The following is a 17,917-nucleotide window of genomic DNA, read 5'->3' as shown; positions in this document are numbered from 1 at the left end:
TTTTTTTCTCTACAAGACGGAAAAAAAAAAAAGTCAAAGAAAAAATAAAAAAAAGTATTTTTTTTGCAGAATTTACGAACCTGCGTGTAATATTGTCAACACTTTGGAGCAAACCTCAGAAACCAAACGGTAAAAAAGGAAAGTAACATAAGATGATGAATGGGACCTTTAGCGCTAGGATTCCCCATAGCTGGGATTTTTTAGAGCTTATAAATCCTTGCAATACAAGGTAACTACAAAATCCCTCAGGGGCCACGGGGGAATACATTGGGGGGGGGGATAATAAAAAGTTGTGAACAACTTCTTTAAATGGGTAAAATTGTAAAGTGTTTTTACGAACAACTTTGCAATTTAATTCCCATTGAAAATGTTCTCCGTTCTCAAGAATAGAGAGATTCTTAATGTCACTTTAAGAAAAGAAAAAAAAAAAATCTGGAAAGTTTATTCTTCACTTCTGCTATCCCGGTGAAAGTTGCAGCACCATGAAATACCACTGTCACCGAAAAGTACAGGCCAAGACTGACAACCAGTGAGGCCACCACTCCAGCTCTCACAATGGGTGACAGAATGGAAAACTGCCAAATGGTATTTGTCGTTGAGGAAACTGGGAAAGCTGGGTGAGGTCATGAAAGCTGGGTGAGGTCGTGAAAGCTGGGTGAGGTCGTGAAAGCTGGGTGAGGTCGTGAAAGCTGGGTGAGGTCGTGAAAGCTGGGTGACGACGTGAAAGCTGGGTGACGACGTGAAAGCTGGGTGACGACGTGAAAGCTGGGTGACGACGTGAAAGCTGGGTGACGACGTGAAAGCTGGGTGAGGACGTGAAAGCAGTGTCCTGTTAATCAACTGATCGCCACTCAGAGATACAGAAAAGTAATATTTATTAAAGCGATTTCCCCATAATCACCACCCATCACCCCATACTCACCGCCTATCACAGGAGCACGGCACATGGACGTCTGCTTTATTCTACCCCTCCCCCCCCTCTCGGTGATTGGTGGGATTCACAGCAAATTAACAATTTTTACTAATCCAGTGGAAAATGTATGTAAATTTGAGTACCCCATTAATGGTGGGTTCCAGGAGTAGTGGAAGGGGTCTAACTCCTGACACCGCCCCCGATCAGCTTATGCAATGAGCCGCCGCACATCGGCCCTGAACATGCTACAGACATTGTGCTGTCGGCATGAAAGGAGAGAGGCTGCAGTACCGCTCCCGGCCACTACAAAATGTATGGCGCTGTGTAAGTTCTGATGCGCTACGACCCCATCAATCAGATGATCAGTGGGGGTGTCTGGTGCCGACCCCACCAAGATATTAACTGACCTTTACTTTTATTAGATCATCAATGGTAAAGTTCCAGGAACCTGCCATTAATGCTGCAGTGCCTTCCTGTAACCATATTGCGGTATAATTACATGGAGTGGCCATCCAAGAATCCAGGAAATCTGAGTGATAATTAATGTGACAGCTGCCATTACAACCATATTAGTCATCACCCAGCTTTCCCAGGAACAGAAAAGTCACCATCAGTGAAAAGTGCGCTCCCTTATTAGTCACATGGTCCTGATGTGGCTGGAGGATATCGGTGGAGAGTGGAGCAGTGCTGGGACCGCAGAACTCTACAAATCGCTGCTATACGTCCTTCCCTCCATTGTAGAATTCGTATCCAGCTGGGACTTGTAGTTCTACAGCAGCAGGATGTAGGTTTTCATGTCCACAGTGTAGAGCGTTGTAGGAGCGCAGCGGTCAGATCACGGTCCCGCTCCCTCCTGTGCGTCCGGGTGGGTGGGATCAGGTGTGGTCGCGGTCTCTTCTATCGTGGAGTCGGACTCTTTTATTGTGGAAGCTTCACTTTCACCATTATCCTCCTCCTGTAAAGAGGCCGATTCAGCAGATTTCAGCTCTGGAAAGAGAAAGAAGAAAAATAATAATAATAATAATAATGTTATATTGTATCTACTTCATATTATAAGGAGTAAAAATCTGCAGCACAACATGCCTGTCCATACAGTAAGGTGCGCCACCATGTGGATGCAATTAGAATTGCAGTAGAATAACATTCTTGTACATAGGGGCAGTATTATAGTAGTTACATTCTTGTACATAGGGGGCAGTATTATAGTAGTTATATTCTTGTACATAGGGGGCAGTATTATAGTAGTTATATTCTTGTACATAGGGGGCAGTATTATAGTAGTTATATTCTTGTACATAGGGGGCAGTATTATAGTAGTTACATTCTTGTACATAGGGGGCAGTATTATAGTAGTTACATTCGTGTACATAGGGGGCAGTATTATAGTAGTTACATTCTTGTACATAGGGGGCAGTATTATAGTAGTTACATTCGTGTACATAGGGGGCAGTATTATAGTAGTTACATTCTTGTACATAGGGGGCAGTATTATAGTAGTTATATTCTTGTACATAGGGGGCAGTATTATAGTAGTTATATTCTTGTACATAGGGGGCAGTATTATAGTAGTTACATTCTTGTACATAGGGGGCAGTATTATAGTAGTTACATTCGTGTACATAGGGGGCAGTATTATAGTAGTTACATTCGTGTACATAGGGGGCAGTATTATAGTAGTTACATTCGTGTACATAGGGGGCAGTATTATAGTAGTTACATTCGTGTACATAGGGGGCAGTATTATAGTAGTTACATTCTTGTACATAGGGGGCAGTATTATAGTAGTTACATTCTTGTACATAGGGGGCAGTATTATAGTAGTTACATTCTTGTACATAGGGGGCAGTATTATAGTAGTTACATTCTTGTACATAGGGGGCAGTATTATAGTAGTTACATTCTTGTACATAGGGGCAGTATTATAGTAGTTACATTCTTGTACATAGGGGGCAGTATTATAGTAGTTACATTCTTGTACATAGGGGGCAGTATTATAGTAGTTACATTCATGTACATAGGGGGCAGTATTATAGTAGTTACATTCGTGTACATAGGGGGCAGTATTATAGTAGTTACATTCGTGTACATAGGGGGCAGTATTATAGTAGTTACATTCGTGTACATAGGGGGCAGTATTATAGTAGTTACATTCTTGTACATAGGAGGCAGTATTATAGTAGTTACATTCGTGTACATAGGGGGCAGTATTATAGTAGTTACATTCTTGTACATAGGGGGCAGTATTATAGTAGTTACATTCTTGTACATAGGGGGCAGTATTATAGTAGTTATATTCTTGTACATAGGGGGCAGTATTATAGTAGTTATATTCTTGTACATAGGGGGCAGTATTATAGTAGTTATATTTTTGTACATAGGGAGCAGTATTATAGTAGTTATATTCTTATACATAGGAGCAGTATTATAGTAGTTATATTCTTGTACATAGGGGGCAGTATTATAGTAGTTATATTCTTGTACATAGGGGCAGTATTATAGTAGTTATATTCTTGTACATAGGGGGCAGTATTATAGTAGTTATATTCTTGTACATAGGGGGCAGTATTATAGTAGTTATATTCTTGTACATAGGGGGCAGTATTATAGTAGTTATATTCTTGTACATAGGGGGCAGTATTATAGTAGTTATATTCTTGTACATAGGGGGCAGTATTATAGTAGTTATATTCTTGTACATAGGGGGCAGTATTATAGTAGTTATATTCTTGTACATAGGGGGCAGTATTATAGTAGTTATATTCTTGTACATAGGAGCAGTATTATAGCAGTTATATTCTTGTACATAGGGAGCAGTATTATAGTAGTTATATTCTTGTACATAGGGGCAGTATTATAGTAGTTATATTCTTGTACATAGGGGGCAGTAATATAATTACTATAATCTTGTATATAGGAGCAGTATTATAGTAGTTATATTCTTGTATATAGGGGCAGTATTATAGTAGTTATATTCTTGTATATAGGGGCAGTATTATAGTAGTTATATTCTTGTATATAGGGGCAGTATTACAGTAGTTATATTCTTGTACATAGGGGGCAGTATTATAGTAGTTATATTCTTGTACATAGGGGGCAGTAATATAATTACTATAATCTTGTATATAGGAGCAGTATTATAGTAGTTATATTCTTGTATATAGGGGCAGTATTATAGTAATTATATTCTTGTATATAGGAGCAGTATTATAGTAGTTATATTCTTGTACATAGGAGCAGTATTATAGTAGTTATATTCTTGTACACAGGAGCAGTATTATAGTAGTTATATTCTTGTACATAGGGGCAGTATTATAGTAGTTATATTCTTGTACATAGGGGGCAGTATTATAGTAGTTATATTCTTGTACATAGGGGCAGTATTATAGTAGTTATATTCTTGTACATAGGGGGCAGTATTATAGTAGTTATATTCTTGTACATAGGGGCAGTATTATAGTAGCTATATTCTTGTACATAGGAGCAGCATTATAGTAGTTATATTCTTGTATATAGGGGCAGTATTATAGTAGTTATATTCTTGTACATAGGAGCAGTATTATAGTAGCTATATTCTTGTACATAGGAGCAGCATTATAGTAGTTATATTCTTGTATATAGGGGCAGTATTATAGTAGTTACATTCTTGTACATAGGAGCAGTATTATAGTAGTTATATTCTTGTACATAGGAGCAGTATTATAGTAGCTATATTCTTGTACATAGGAGTAGTATTATAGTAGTTATATTCTTGTACATAGGGGCAGTATTATAGTAGTTATATTCTTGTACATAGGAGTAGTATTATAGTAGTTATATTCTTGTACATAGGGGCAGTATTATAGTAGTTATATTCTTGTACATAGGAGCAGTATTATAGTAGTTATCTTCTTGTACATAGGAGCAGTATTATAGTATTTATATTCTTGTATATAGGAGCAGTATTATAGTAGTTATATTCTTGTACATAGGGGCAGTATTATAGTAGTTATATTCTTGTACATAGGAGCAGTATTATAGTAGTTATATTCTTGTACATAGGAGCAGTATTATAGTAGTTATATTCTTGTACATAGGGGGCAGTATTATAGTAGTTATATTCTTGTATATAGGAGCAGTATTATAGTAGTTATATTCTTGTACATAGGGGGCAGTATTATAGTAGTTATATTCTTGTACATAGGGGTAGTATTATAGTAGTTATATTCTTGTATATAGGGGCAGTATTATAATAGTTATATTGTGAAGAAGCTTAAACATTTTTTATGTATATAGAAGTATTAATCAGCAGGAGATGACAGTACACAGTTTCTCCAAGGACAACCTGAATATAATTTCTTGGCTCCATTGTGCGGCATTATATGATGAATGACTATTTTTAATATTAGTAATAAATCTACATCAGATGAATATTCAGTATAGATGGCGGCTCTTTATACTATATACTTCTGGGAGAGAAGTGAAAAGTATAATGAGAGTTTTCTGTCAGACCCGGATGGTTCCTTCCGTTCCCGAGGTTGGAGGTAATTATCCTCAGAGTCTCCGGGTGATGGAGGACAATGTACAGTTTCTTTCCGTCCTCCGTTCTCAGCAGCAGCAGCTACAATCTTGTTCTTACGCGTCGTGTCATGACGGGAGATGCGGAGCGCTGCTGCGCCGAGAAAAAAATTGTCACGGGAACACAGGAGGAGGGCGCCGCAGAAAAGATAGTACATAAAGGGGCTTATGAGGTTATGATTAATGGGGGTCCAAACTCTGGAAGAAGAGACCTGGTTGAGTTCTTAAATGGCTTTTTATAGGGTTTTCCAACTACTTGGAAGGGGAAAAGCTTATTTACGACGTCCTATATGGCCACCCGAACATCAGTGATGATCTATTGTAACCAAGAGTCGCTCTCAGTTTGGTGGTTTTTCCATTTCATAGGAGTCCCATACATTTGAATGGCCAAGATGTAATTCTTGATTGCACCTGTAGAGGTCACTGCAGGGAAAGCATACAGCTTGCTGATTGTGGATGTTTAGAGAGTGAGACGGCTTTTGGAAGGGTTTTGTGTTTTATTTGTCTTTTTTATAACCAGGTGGTCTAAAAGTGAGAGACTTCTGTAACACAGGGGCCAAAACACCACAAATCTAAAAAAAAAAACATTTTAATTGCACACCATTGTAACACCCCTTTAAACAGGACCTGTCACTTCCTATAAATCCTGTACGTAATATTTTAATCTGGTGTTAATGCCGCTGTTCTCCTGAATGCGGCAACGTTTTTCTTTTCTTCCTGCGCCTCTCCGTTCATAAGATATGGCCCATTCTTCTCTGTATGTAATTGCTGTGTTGTTAGCCAGAGGGGTGTTGTCTTTACGTAGAAGCCCACATATAACTTGAGGATCACACCCTCTTGGCTAATAAGACTAGATTTATATACAAAGGAAGAGAGGGCAATATCTCAGGAACGGAGAGGAGCAGAAAGAAAAGAAAAACATCACCGGATTCAGGAGAACAGCGGCATTTACACCAGGTAAAATATACATATTTATGGCAAGTGATAGGTCCTCTTTAAAACACTGTCCATATGTTCAGTGATGTGAAAAAGTATTTGCCCCCCTCCTGATTTCTTATTCTTTTGCATGTTTGTCACTTAAGTGTTTCAGATCACAGAACAAATGTAAATATTAGACAAAGATAACACAAGTAACCACAAAATGCAGTTTATAAATGAAGGTCTTTATTATTAAGGGAAAAAGAAATCCAAACGTACAGGGCCCTGTGTGAAAAATGATTGCCCCTTAAACCTAATAACTGGTTGGGCCCTTACCAGCAACAACTGCAATCAAATGTTTGTGTCTTTACAACGCTCTGGAGGAATTTTGGCCGCTCATCTTTGTAGAATTGTTGTAATTCTGCCACATTGGAGGGTTTCCGAGCATGAACCGCTTTTTTAAAGGTCATGTCACAGCATCTCAATTGGATTAAGGTCAGGACTTTGACTAGGCCACTCCAAAGTCTTCATTTTGTTTTTCTTAAGCCATTCAGAGGTGGACTTGCTGGTGGGTTTTGGTTCGTTGTCCTGCTGCATAACCCAAGTGCGCTTCTGCTTGAGATCACGAATACATGTCCGGACATTTTCCTTCAGGATTTTTTGGTAGATAGCAGAATTCATGGTTCCACTTACCACAGCAAGTCTTGCAGGTCCTGAAGCAGCAAAATAGCCCCAGACCATCACACTACCACCACTATATTTTACTGTTGGTATGATGTTCCTTTTATGAAATGCTGTGCTGCTTCTATGCCAGATGTAATGGGACATACACCTTCCAAAAAGTTAAACTTTTGTCTCGTTAGAGTATTTTCAAAAAAGTCCAGAGATAATCAAGATGTTTTCTGGCAAAACTGAGACGAGCCTTTATGTTCTTTTTGCTCAGCAGTGGTTTTCGTCTTGGAGCTCTGCCATGCATACCATTTTTGCCCAGTTTCATTCTTATGGTGGAGTCGTGAACACTGACCCTAACTGGGGCAAGTGAGGCCTGTAGTTGTTTGGATGAATTGTCAAGGCGCTCTTGGGGTAATTTTGGACGGCCATTCCTGGGAAGGTTCACCACTGTTCCATGTTTTCGCCATTTGTGGATAATGGCTCTCACTGTGGTTCGCTGGCGTCCCAAAGCTTTAGAAATTGTTTTATAACCTTTTCCAGACTGATAGATCTCAATTACTTTGTTTCTCATTTGTTCCTGAATTTCTTTGCAGCATGATGTCTAGCTTTTGATGATCTTTTGGTCTACTTCACTTTGTCAGGCAGGTCCTATTTAAGTGATTTCTTGATTGAGAACAGGTGTGGCAGTAATCAGCCCTGTGTGTGGCTGGGGAAATTGAACTCTGCTTCCCAAAGATGTATACACCACAGTTAAAACATAAATTAAGAGGGAGGTGGGGGGCAATCACTCTTTCACACAGGGCCCTGTAGGTTTGGATTTCTTTTTCCCTTAATAATAAAGACCTTCATTTTAAAACTACATTTTGTGGTTACTTGTGTTATCTTTGTCTCATATTTACATTTGTTTTGTGATCTGAAACATTTACGTGACGAACCTGCAAAAGAATAAGAAATCAGGAAGGGGGCAAACACTTTTTCACACCACTGTATAGCATGGATTTCTTCACCATATTCCTAAAATCTGCTTGTTGTCAGTGAACGGAATAGTTTTTTTTTTTCTATCTGGAGGTTGAAAACACATGCTGACCTTATACTTTTCACAGCTGAAGGTTTGTTACTATGTTACATCCAGTGTAGATAATCCTGTTTGAGCTAACCACATGTGAAGTCCAAAATTCCCTCCTGTGCTGAAAGGTTTGTTACAATGTATCAGTGCAGGTAAATTCTAAAGAATTATCTGGACTGGATACAATTGTAACAAACCCTCAGCTGTGAGAAGTTCATGTGTTTGCAGCTTCCAGATGTTAAACATTTTTTCCATCCACCGACAGCGATCACTAATAATGGTCTTTCTCCACGGACCTTTCTCGGCCAGCTTTTCCTGCCTCTTCTTCTCTTTGGACGCCTCCAGTTCTTGCTTCTCTCGCTTCTCCTTCAGGATTTTGCAGACTTTCTTGTGGGCGAACCAGTGAAGTTTCTGACAGTTCTGGCCGCAGTAGATGACCTGACGGATGAGGAAACAGGACAGTAAAAAGCCTGAAATGTGTGGCGCCAACTCCCATGATGCTTCTGCTTGGAGTTCCACAACAGTTTGGGAGAACATGTTGCAGTCACAGCAAATTTAAAGAGATAGTTACATTATAAGACCACTAGATGGCAGCAACATGCAAACATCCTCAATAAGATACAGTCTTAAAGGGGTAGTGCCATCTTGAAGAATTATGGCAGATGTAACCCTCATCGATCGGGAAATAATTCAAGTCTATGGGAATTATGGGGACAGCCTACTGCGGCTTACTCGGCTCCTTTTATAAATCCCATAGAGATCAATGGAAAGTAGCATTTGGAAATGCAGCTGCCTCTCCATTGATTTCTATGGGGATTGTAACTTTCATAAAGAGGTGGTGGCAATAGAAGGGGCGCCTGCACTTCTCCAAGATGGGAATCCCACTTTAAGTATTTAATATTAGTGGAAAGGATTTTCTCTGGCCTCAGTCTAATATTTGGGTGATGTGACCAGGAGTCCAGCATTGCAAAAACATAGCTGCTTTCTTGTAAAAACAGCGCCGCAATTTTCCATGGGCTGCACTGAAGTGAATGGAACTGAGCTGCAATACCAGGCATGAACTGCGGAAAGACGTGGCGCTGCTTTTTTTTTTTTTTTTTTTTTTTTAAAACTGGTAGAGATTACAAAAAATAAAGTTGACTTACTTGCAGAAACCGTGCCATACCTGTCCGTGGGTGGTATGCGGTACTGCACCTCAGCTTTGATGAACTGAATGGGGCTGAGCTGCAGTTCCACACACAACTCATAGGCAGGTGCATCGCTGTATTTTGGAAATGAGCAGCCAAGTTTTTCCAATGAAGTAAAAATTAAAGAGGCTCTGGAGCTTTAAACACATCTACCCCATAGATGCAATTGGATAATATACGAATTTAGATCCTTTCCCAGGGAGCAGAGGCGTCAATGTGAACATATAACAGTGTGGAGCCTATTACAGGGCAGCATTTCATCATGGTTTTTGCCTATCTAGTCACTTTTTTACACTATAAAGTTGGGGAGGGAACTTATGAAAAGTCAAAAGACAGAAATGTGTTCAAAGGATTTGTCAATTCCAGGGAACTGCAATGGGCACCATCGCCACCCCATTGCTAATCCTCTGTTTCAGCTGCATGTCCCACCCCGAGGAGCCTTAATTAGCAAAACCCCACCTCTGCCTAAAGTTCAGCACGATCTATGATACCTCGTATTGAGACAGTAAGGTCTGAGGAGAGAAGTGATTAAAAAAAAGCACATTTTTGAGCATCTATAGCACTTTGGGGAGGAAAAGTTAAACTAATGCCTTGATGCGGTCACAGGGAAATGCAGGAAGACTCACCAACTTGCAAACCGAGCAGCGTTTATCGGCGCCTTTCTCGCCACATGTAGTGCAAAATTCAGCATCCACAAAGCCCACCTGGCCGGTAATTGCTTGTGTCAGCACGGAAAACGCCGTGGGGTCAGAACCCTGGAGAAACCAAAAATACATTAAAATCATTCAAGGCACAGAAATAAATGAGTTCTGCAGTTCAAGGCTTATATGCCATCAAGGAATCGTCATGGTGGCCATATATAGTTTGTCACCCAGAAGATAAGGCCAAAATATTCTTTATAGGATAAATCAATAAATTATATTTAGAAAATGGCCACTGTCTGGAGTTTTTTTTTTTTTTTTAACTTCAATGCATACCGGTATATCTTGGGTTAAAAATAATTATTTTGCAAATGGGTTTCATTAAAAATGTTGCACCTATCAGCTTTTACAAGCTCTTTATTTCCCTGTACGTTGCTTACTGCAGAATGAGTTAACTAAGAACTGGTCATTGAGCTCATTCTGATGAAGTGTTTGTAACTCTTCTGTCTTTTTCTCAGCTGATTTTTGACCACATCAAAGTCCAGATGACATGCTGATGCGGTCATAAATCAACACAGAGGAGCGCAGAAAAAGATAAAAAGGTTACAAAATCACTTTTTTGCCTTTTTTTCTTTTTACTTATTTCAGCATTTTTTTTTATAAGTCACAATTTTTGTATATTTTCACTGATGCGGTCGTATGACGGCCTGTTTGTTGAGGACAATTTGTAATTTTTCATCGGTGCCATTTTCATTTTATGACGTTACGATTACAGAGAGATCAGCTTAGATTTTTTTTTTTTTTTTTTTTTTAACTTTTGCAGGACTTTTTTTTTTTTAGCCTCTTTCTACTTCCACTGTCGGCGTTTTAATGTGGTTGATAAATATCGTGACTATTTTCATATAGAAGTTGTTACGGTTTCATTTTGTAAAAAGGGGAGAAAAAAACAAAACAAAGGGTTTCTCTTCTTTTTTTTTTTTTTACTTTTTCTGAAAACTTTTCAAAGTTTTGATCCTTTTATTATTTTTTTTTGCAACCCAGTAGGTTGACTTGACCGTGCCTGCCCAATAGGCACATAAAAGATGGTAGATACGGGTCGTGCCAACGGAGTGGCGCAGGGAGCACTCTCTCTTTGTCCAACCTCTTAGATGCCACGGTCGGTATCGACTACAGCATCTAAGGAGGTACAACAACCAAGATGGCAATCTCTCCAATCTTGGCTGTTAGAGCAGGGTATCCACTGTATAATACAGCCGGCGCCCGCAAGTGATCGACCGGACACAGCTCCTACTCCATAACTATGATGTTCTAAGCAAATGACATAGTAATACATCATGTCGCGTTATGGGGAAAACTGCGGAGATTTTATTCGATGTCTTGTGCATCCCAAGTAGGAGGAGAAGTTAGATACTTCCTACTCTGCTGATGTCACCATTCAACTACTAATGTGATTGGCTGACAGGAGGAGCGGAGAAGCTAGCTACTTCCTATTTGGCCGATGTCACCATTCAACTACTAATCTGATTGGCTGACAGGATGAGCTGAGAAGCTAGCTACTTCCTACTCTGCTGATGTCACCATTCAACTACTAATCTGATTGGCTGACAGAAGGAGCGGAGAAGCTAGCTACTTCCTACTCTGCTGATGTCACCATTCAACTACTCATCTGATTGGCTGACATGAAGAGCTGACAGAGGGAGGACAAGAGGAGAAATAAGTCTGATGAGAACAAATATGGCTCCCATAAGGAACACATAGTTCTGTTGCAGTAGCTGGAAATGACCCCATTTAAAACAATATGTCCGATATTTCCAAATCCCAGTAACGTCCTTACAATTTCCACAGGAGCGATGCTTCGGACCAGTTGCTGCAGGAGTGTGGCCTCGCAGTATGGAAATTTCCGGATACTTTCCCTTATGAACTTTTCTTGGAAAACGGGAAAGCAGTCGCCATCTCGACCCTTCAGTAAGCTAAATGAGAACAAGGAGAGGAACGAAAATGGTTATGACCAGGAATGAATAGTGATTATACACTGGTAAGAGGCGCACGGTGTGATAAGGGCGGCCCCCGAGGAGCCCACAAATAACAGCACCCGCTGCTCTGTGAGATACAAGGCTCAATGAACATCTTCTCCATTAGCTGAGACTGCAGTAAAGCGAGACCTGAGGCTGCAGATAGACCTGCGGCGACCAGCAGATCACAACATGCACAGCGCTCTGGAAAGTGGGCGTCCATGCAAGGTGTGACGAAACAGCTTCTTATCTTAATCAGCCAGATGTCTAGATTTGTTAAGCCAAGAGAAATACACTATTGTGTTTGTGTTGACTTCTGAATGTATGTGTATTTCTGTGGCTGGTCAAAAAAGACATACGATTATGTGTATCAACTTGAATGTTGTCTTCTCTTGGTCGTGAAACAATGTTTGTTACTATGCTAATTGCATATTATACTAAAGCCAGCTAGATGTTGATTTAAAGAGCCCCCTGCTACACCAACTATGTAAATTGATTAAATGCTCAAACAATGACACCTGAGCTCTGTGGAATAATATCATCCCTAATCCTTGCCCTGTGGATGTGTTCTTGAAAGAACAACTTTGGACTATTTAAGGAACGTATGCCTCTGTAGCAGGCAGACTTTTACAAGGAGAATCAAAGATCAGAGACACTCCTCAGAACATCAGCTTGGTAGTATGGCTCAATCTAGAGAGACACAGATTTGGACTCTACATGATTCTGGCCTAAGGGTATACAGCCCTGACTGGAAGGATATGGATCTGCTCCATTGACCATCAGAGAACCCATGGATGCATTTGGGGAGACCAGCTTGGTCACCTGGCCCCATGGATATGTTGTTTGGGGTTGCCAGGTGGGACCCTCCGGTCTCCTGGAACCCATGGAGACATTCGGAGAAGCCAGATTGGGACCAGCCGATCATCTGGCCCCAAGGAAACTCTCGGAGAGGTCAGGGTGGGACCCTTGGGTCTCCTTGCCTTGTACCTCGATGGAATGTCAGCTTCCTAAACTTGCCACTACCTCCTCTCTGTGGGGGCCCGCCAGAAGCGGGGGGCCACTGGTTGAGGTACTTGGCCCTGGAAGTACTAAATTCGCAGTTGCTCTATTCCCATTGGGCCAGTGGAAGGGTGAGTGTGTAGTTTTGCACCATCTTGGGTGCATGGCGTCTGCTGCACGGCGTCTGCTGCACGGCGTCTGCTCCGCATGGTTAGTGCACACATCAACAGTAAATGTATGCCGGTTACATTTAAAAGGGTTAATCCCATCCTAATAACTGGGGATTGTTGGATGGAGCGTGTAAATACAAGCAATTTTGCAATTTACTGCTAATTAAAATTTTCAGCTGTTGCTGACATATAAATACTTTTTCTTTGTTTACAGGTTGTTGCCTTGGAGACCGACCACCGCTGCTAGACATCAGATGATAAGCAGAACGTACAAGCTCTTTTTTTCCTATCGACTGTTTTGTAGCTGGCCAGCATTGCTTAAGTGTACCGCTACTCCCCAATGCCAGCCAGCATGATCCAATGATTACAAGCTAGACAGCAGCGGTGGTCGGTCTCCACGGTAACAAGCTGTAAAACAAAAGAAAAATGTTTCTCTCTCAAAAACAGCTGCAAATTTTAACCAGCAGTAAATTGCAAAAGGGCTTGTTTTAAAGAGCACAATCTGGCAATATCCATGTATGAAGTTGAGGAGTAACCCTTTAATAGGCACGGCTTGGATCATAGCAGCTCGAGCAGTGGAATCATCATTAGCTCAACTTTCTCTGGAATCAGGAAGTCAGCAGAATCGTGAATGCAGCTCTGGATGTGGGTGGAGTAAAGAAAGATCTAGAATAGGGTAATGATTACATACAATTAAAAATATGTATTACTGCATAGCTTTTAAAATAGAAAATGCAGAAAGTTTGCAAAAATTGTCTTGATTAAACCTCTCCCGTTTTGTGTACACAGCTCCAATGCAGACCTTTTAATGAGAGGATCCAGATTCTCCTGCTCCTGCAGATGAGCGCTGCACTTCTGGAAGATACAGCTGACGTAATGCATCTTCATGGCCAGGATCTCGTTCATGTCTCGCTGCTTCATGCACTTCTCGCAGATCAGGTCTAGCACCGCGCTGCATCTCTTCAGAGCTTCCGCTTCCAACAGCAGCGGGTTGTCTTTTATCAAAAAAATTATCTGGAGAACAGATTGGACCAGAATTTTTTTTTTTTTAACTTACATAAAAATTATTATTCTAACAACTTAAAGAAGTTGTGAACCTTTGGGGGCAATTTTTTTTTTAATAAAATGTATGTATTTGGAGGCTAAAAATCATTTTTATCATTGAGTTTCAGTAAAGATTTTGCACCGTTTGGCTTCTATAGCTTCTGCGTTGCAACATCTATTGCTGGCTGCAAAATGAGTTAACTGAGAAACCACCAGTGAGCTCATTCTAATGAGCTGACAGGAGTGTTTGTAACTGTTATCGTTTTTTTTTCTGAGCTCCTCTCGGCTGATGTACGACAGACCACATCATGGTTTTAGGTGCAGGGAAACAAAAAGGCTGCAAAAGCCAAACAGTGCAACATTTTTAATAAAACCCAAATGCAAAAAATTATTTTAGCCCAAAGTACATGCATTTAAGATATAAAATTGCCTTCATTATGGACAACCCCTCTAAGCTGAATTTACACAAACAGATCTCTGTGCAATCAGACTAATCTTACTGATAACATTTGCCATTTACACTGATAGATATTCTTGCATTCTGCATCAGTTGTAATGATGTTCAGAAACCTCCTCAATCACAAAAGAAAACAAATCTAGAGGGATGAAGGGGGGTGCAGCTGCAGATTCTCTCTGACTGTGAGAGGGGAGTAACATCAGAAGTAAAGAGACATCCGATTGGCTCAGCATCACACTAGGAAGAGCCCGCACCCCTTGGTAAGCAGAGAAAGAGAAAATATGTATTTTAATCTCTTCCCAATGTGTGATGTATATGTAGGTTACGGGTGGAGTTGTGTGGAGAAAGGCGATTGCGGGGTGCTAACATGGCAGACGAGGCCTGCTGAATGCGCCCATGGCGGTCCCTGTGGCACTCCTATGAAACCCAGCCGCAGGCTCTAAGTTTAGCCACTGTATAAACCTCAATATGTTAGTATTGTAGTTCATGAAACAAGCGGGCAGAACTCAAAAAATATTGCTTTATAAATTAAATAATAATAGTATTTTTTTAAATAATACCAGCCCTCTCACAGCTCACAGTACGGTTTACAGATCAAGTTATTGATCTCAAAAAATGGCGACATAAACCAATATTTTTATTTTAACCATAAAAATAATAATAATAAAAAAGAAGTGCAATGTTTGAGATCACAGTAATCGTAATGACCTGAACAATAATGACACCAGGTTACTTTTACTGCAAACTAAATGCCGTGGAAATGGAACCCAAAAAACATTGACAGAATTGCGTTTTATTTCACCACACCTGGAATTTTTTTCAACATTTTTCAGTACATTATGCGGTCATTCAAAACTGCAACTCGTCCTACAAATAATCTTCATATGGCGATGGAAAAGCAAAAATAATAAAAAATAAAGTTGTGGCAACTGGAAGACGAGGAAACAAAGAAAGAGCAAAAGTGAAAATTAACCGCTGCCAAAAGCTAAAAAAAAAAAAGATACAAAGCAGAAACATTAATAGACTCCACATCCCGAGCAGCCGTTGAGGGGACACAGCACAATACACATGGCGGACCGCAGAACACAGGCGTGACCCCCAGCTTTACCTGGACTGGGTGGAGGTTGGTGGTGGTGATGATCTTGTGCAGTGGTCCCGCCAGCTTCACCGGTAACTTTGGTTCTGTATTTAGTCCTTGCGGTTTGGTGTAATAATCCAACTTCTCACGCGGAAAGAAATTGTTAATGACGGTGACACAATCGTGCTGACCTGGGAGATAAAGACAGGAAAAGGGAAGTCCAAGAGTCATGTGCAGGCTCTGGGGGGCGACACTGACGCATTTCGGGTAGACGAGGTCGCCATGATTTGATCCTATATACAGACAGATCATACAGTGCTCTCTGCTCTCCAGACAATGCAAAACCATCTGTGACTATCAGGGCATGCTGGAAGTTGTGGTTCTGCAACAGCTGGTAAATCATAGGGTTGGGGACCAATCCCATAGAGGTAATGGACTATGGCCCCAGGGGAGATACAAGGGAGGGGAAATAAGAAAGACGGTGTATAAGGTAAAGGAGGGAGCAAACAAAGGCTTGTCCTGTCCGATGATCGGGGAGAAGGCAGAACACATTTTAAGGCCTCATATTTCTCACAGTTGAGAGTTGGATACAGCTGTATCCAGTCTGGGCAATTCTATATGGGTATGTGTTACCTACACTGATACATTGTAACAAACAAAGGCAACAAAATTCACAATGCTTTGTATCACAAAAATAATGTAGCCCTGTGTGCAAATTATTGTCTAATGCAGTTCTAAAATATACAGAGATACGTGATAAGATCCTGTCTACAGCCACCACTAGGGGGAGCTCCCTGTATACAGAGATACATGATAAGATTCTGTCTGCAGTCACGACTAGGGGGAGCTCCCTGTATACAGAGATACATGATAAGATTCTGTCTGCAGCCACCACTAGGGGGAGCTCCCTGTATACAGAGATACATGATAAGATTCTGTCTGCAGCCACCACTAGGGGGAGCTCCCTGTATACAGAGATACATGATAAGATTCTGTCTGCAGCCACCACTAGGGGGAGCTCCCTGTATACAGAGATACATGATAAGATTCTGTCTGCAGTCACCACTAGGGGGAGCTCCCTGTATACAGAGATACATGATAAGATTCTGTCTGCAGCCACCACTAGGGGGAGCTCAAGGAAAATAACCACTAAATTATCCAATTCGAACAACCCTTTATTATCTTCATTGAAGAAAGAGAGGAAAGCAGAACACAGGACAACAAAGTTAAACACAACATTAAAGGTTTTACCTACAAAAGCTGCCATTTGTGCGGCCGTCCTGCCAACAGAATTAACCACGTCGGTGTCGGCCCCGGCCTCTAACATCATCCAGACAATTTCTTTTTTCCCTAGGACACAAAAACTCATGTAATTACACCTCCAAGATGGGAAATGGAGAACCGCTGCCATTTTTACAAAGCAAAGTGGACTTTTAAGAGTATCGGTGGTGTCAGGTGCGGAGGAATAACACTGTTTCTGGCCATTTATGACTTGCATCCTGTATTTCCGTTTCTCTCACTCCTCCTTTCTCCTATTGTCATAGACTTCAATAGGCAGCTGTAACCTGACTCCTCAGTGAGTTGACAGTATGCCTTGTGTTGGGGGAGTTAGTTTTATCAGTATTTTACAGTTAATGAGGACATGATTATGCTTGAAACATGAAGCCTGGACTACACAACGACAAGTTATAGGACTAGTGGCCCAAACCCAGTGCCAGGATCCCTTTAATAAAGCCTTATCTTGTCACAATGGAACATTCCGCATCTACTTAATGCACTTTTTGTGATTTAAATTCTCATTGTTTTAAAGATTTCTGCTTGCGGTCAGTGAATGAAAACAGATCTGGAGCCGACCTCGGGCCTGCAGCTACTTTACAATGTATCCATGTAGATTAGATGATGACTTCTGACATGATGCACTGTAACAAACCCTCTGCTGTGGCTGAAGGGCTAGCTGCAAAAGGTTTCAATGTACAATAAGTTTTATTTTATCTCCGGCAAAGACATTTAACAGCAAGGAAACATTTGTTAAAGGGGAACTCCAGCAGAAAAGTATCACAGTATTTATCATATGGGTGTACGATGAGGCCCTGTTATCTATGACGGAGAGCCCCTTTACCATATATTTAGTATCTATATCCATAGAGTACATGGACACGTGTAGGCAGCGGTGGCGGCAGGCAGCAGCGTATCATTAGCAGCTGCT

At 40.8% G+C, this 17,917-nt stretch overlaps 1 protein-coding gene across 1 annotated transcript in view; it reads right to left on the bottom strand.

Annotated features, from left to right (window-relative positions):
* Positions 1 to 426: 426 nt before the first annotated feature.
* ANKMY2 (ankyrin repeat and MYND domain containing 2) overlaps positions 427 to 17,917 on the bottom strand; it is a 34,655-nt gene continuing 17,164 nt past the window's right edge. The window contains exons 4-10 of the mRNA XM_073677260.1: positions 16,963 to 17,061; positions 15,742 to 15,902; positions 13,935 to 14,146; positions 11,786 to 11,921; positions 9,937 to 10,065; positions 8,420 to 8,561; positions 427 to 1,900 (exon numbers count right to left, since the gene is read on the bottom strand). Of these exons, the coding sequence (XP_073533361.1) occupies positions 1,749 to 1,900; positions 8,420 to 8,561; positions 9,937 to 10,065; positions 11,786 to 11,921; positions 13,935 to 14,146; positions 15,742 to 15,902; positions 16,963 to 17,061 (1,031 nt within the window). The 3' untranslated portion in view covers positions 427 to 1,748. The remainder of the gene's footprint in view (positions 1,901 to 8,419; positions 8,562 to 9,936; positions 10,066 to 11,785; positions 11,922 to 13,934; positions 14,147 to 15,741; positions 15,903 to 16,962; positions 17,062 to 17,917) is intronic.

This window comes from Phyllobates terribilis, unplaced genomic scaffold (genome assembly GCF_046119375.1).
Source record: "Phyllobates terribilis strain yellow unplaced genomic scaffold, ASM4611937v1 Scaffold_4__5_contigs__length_816908805, whole genome shotgun sequence".
Classification (NCBI taxonomy): Eukaryota; Metazoa; Chordata; class Amphibia; order Anura; family Dendrobatidae; genus Phyllobates; species Phyllobates terribilis.
Note: the sequence above shows the minus strand (reverse complement) of the source record. Positions and strands in the feature narration are given on the sequence as shown.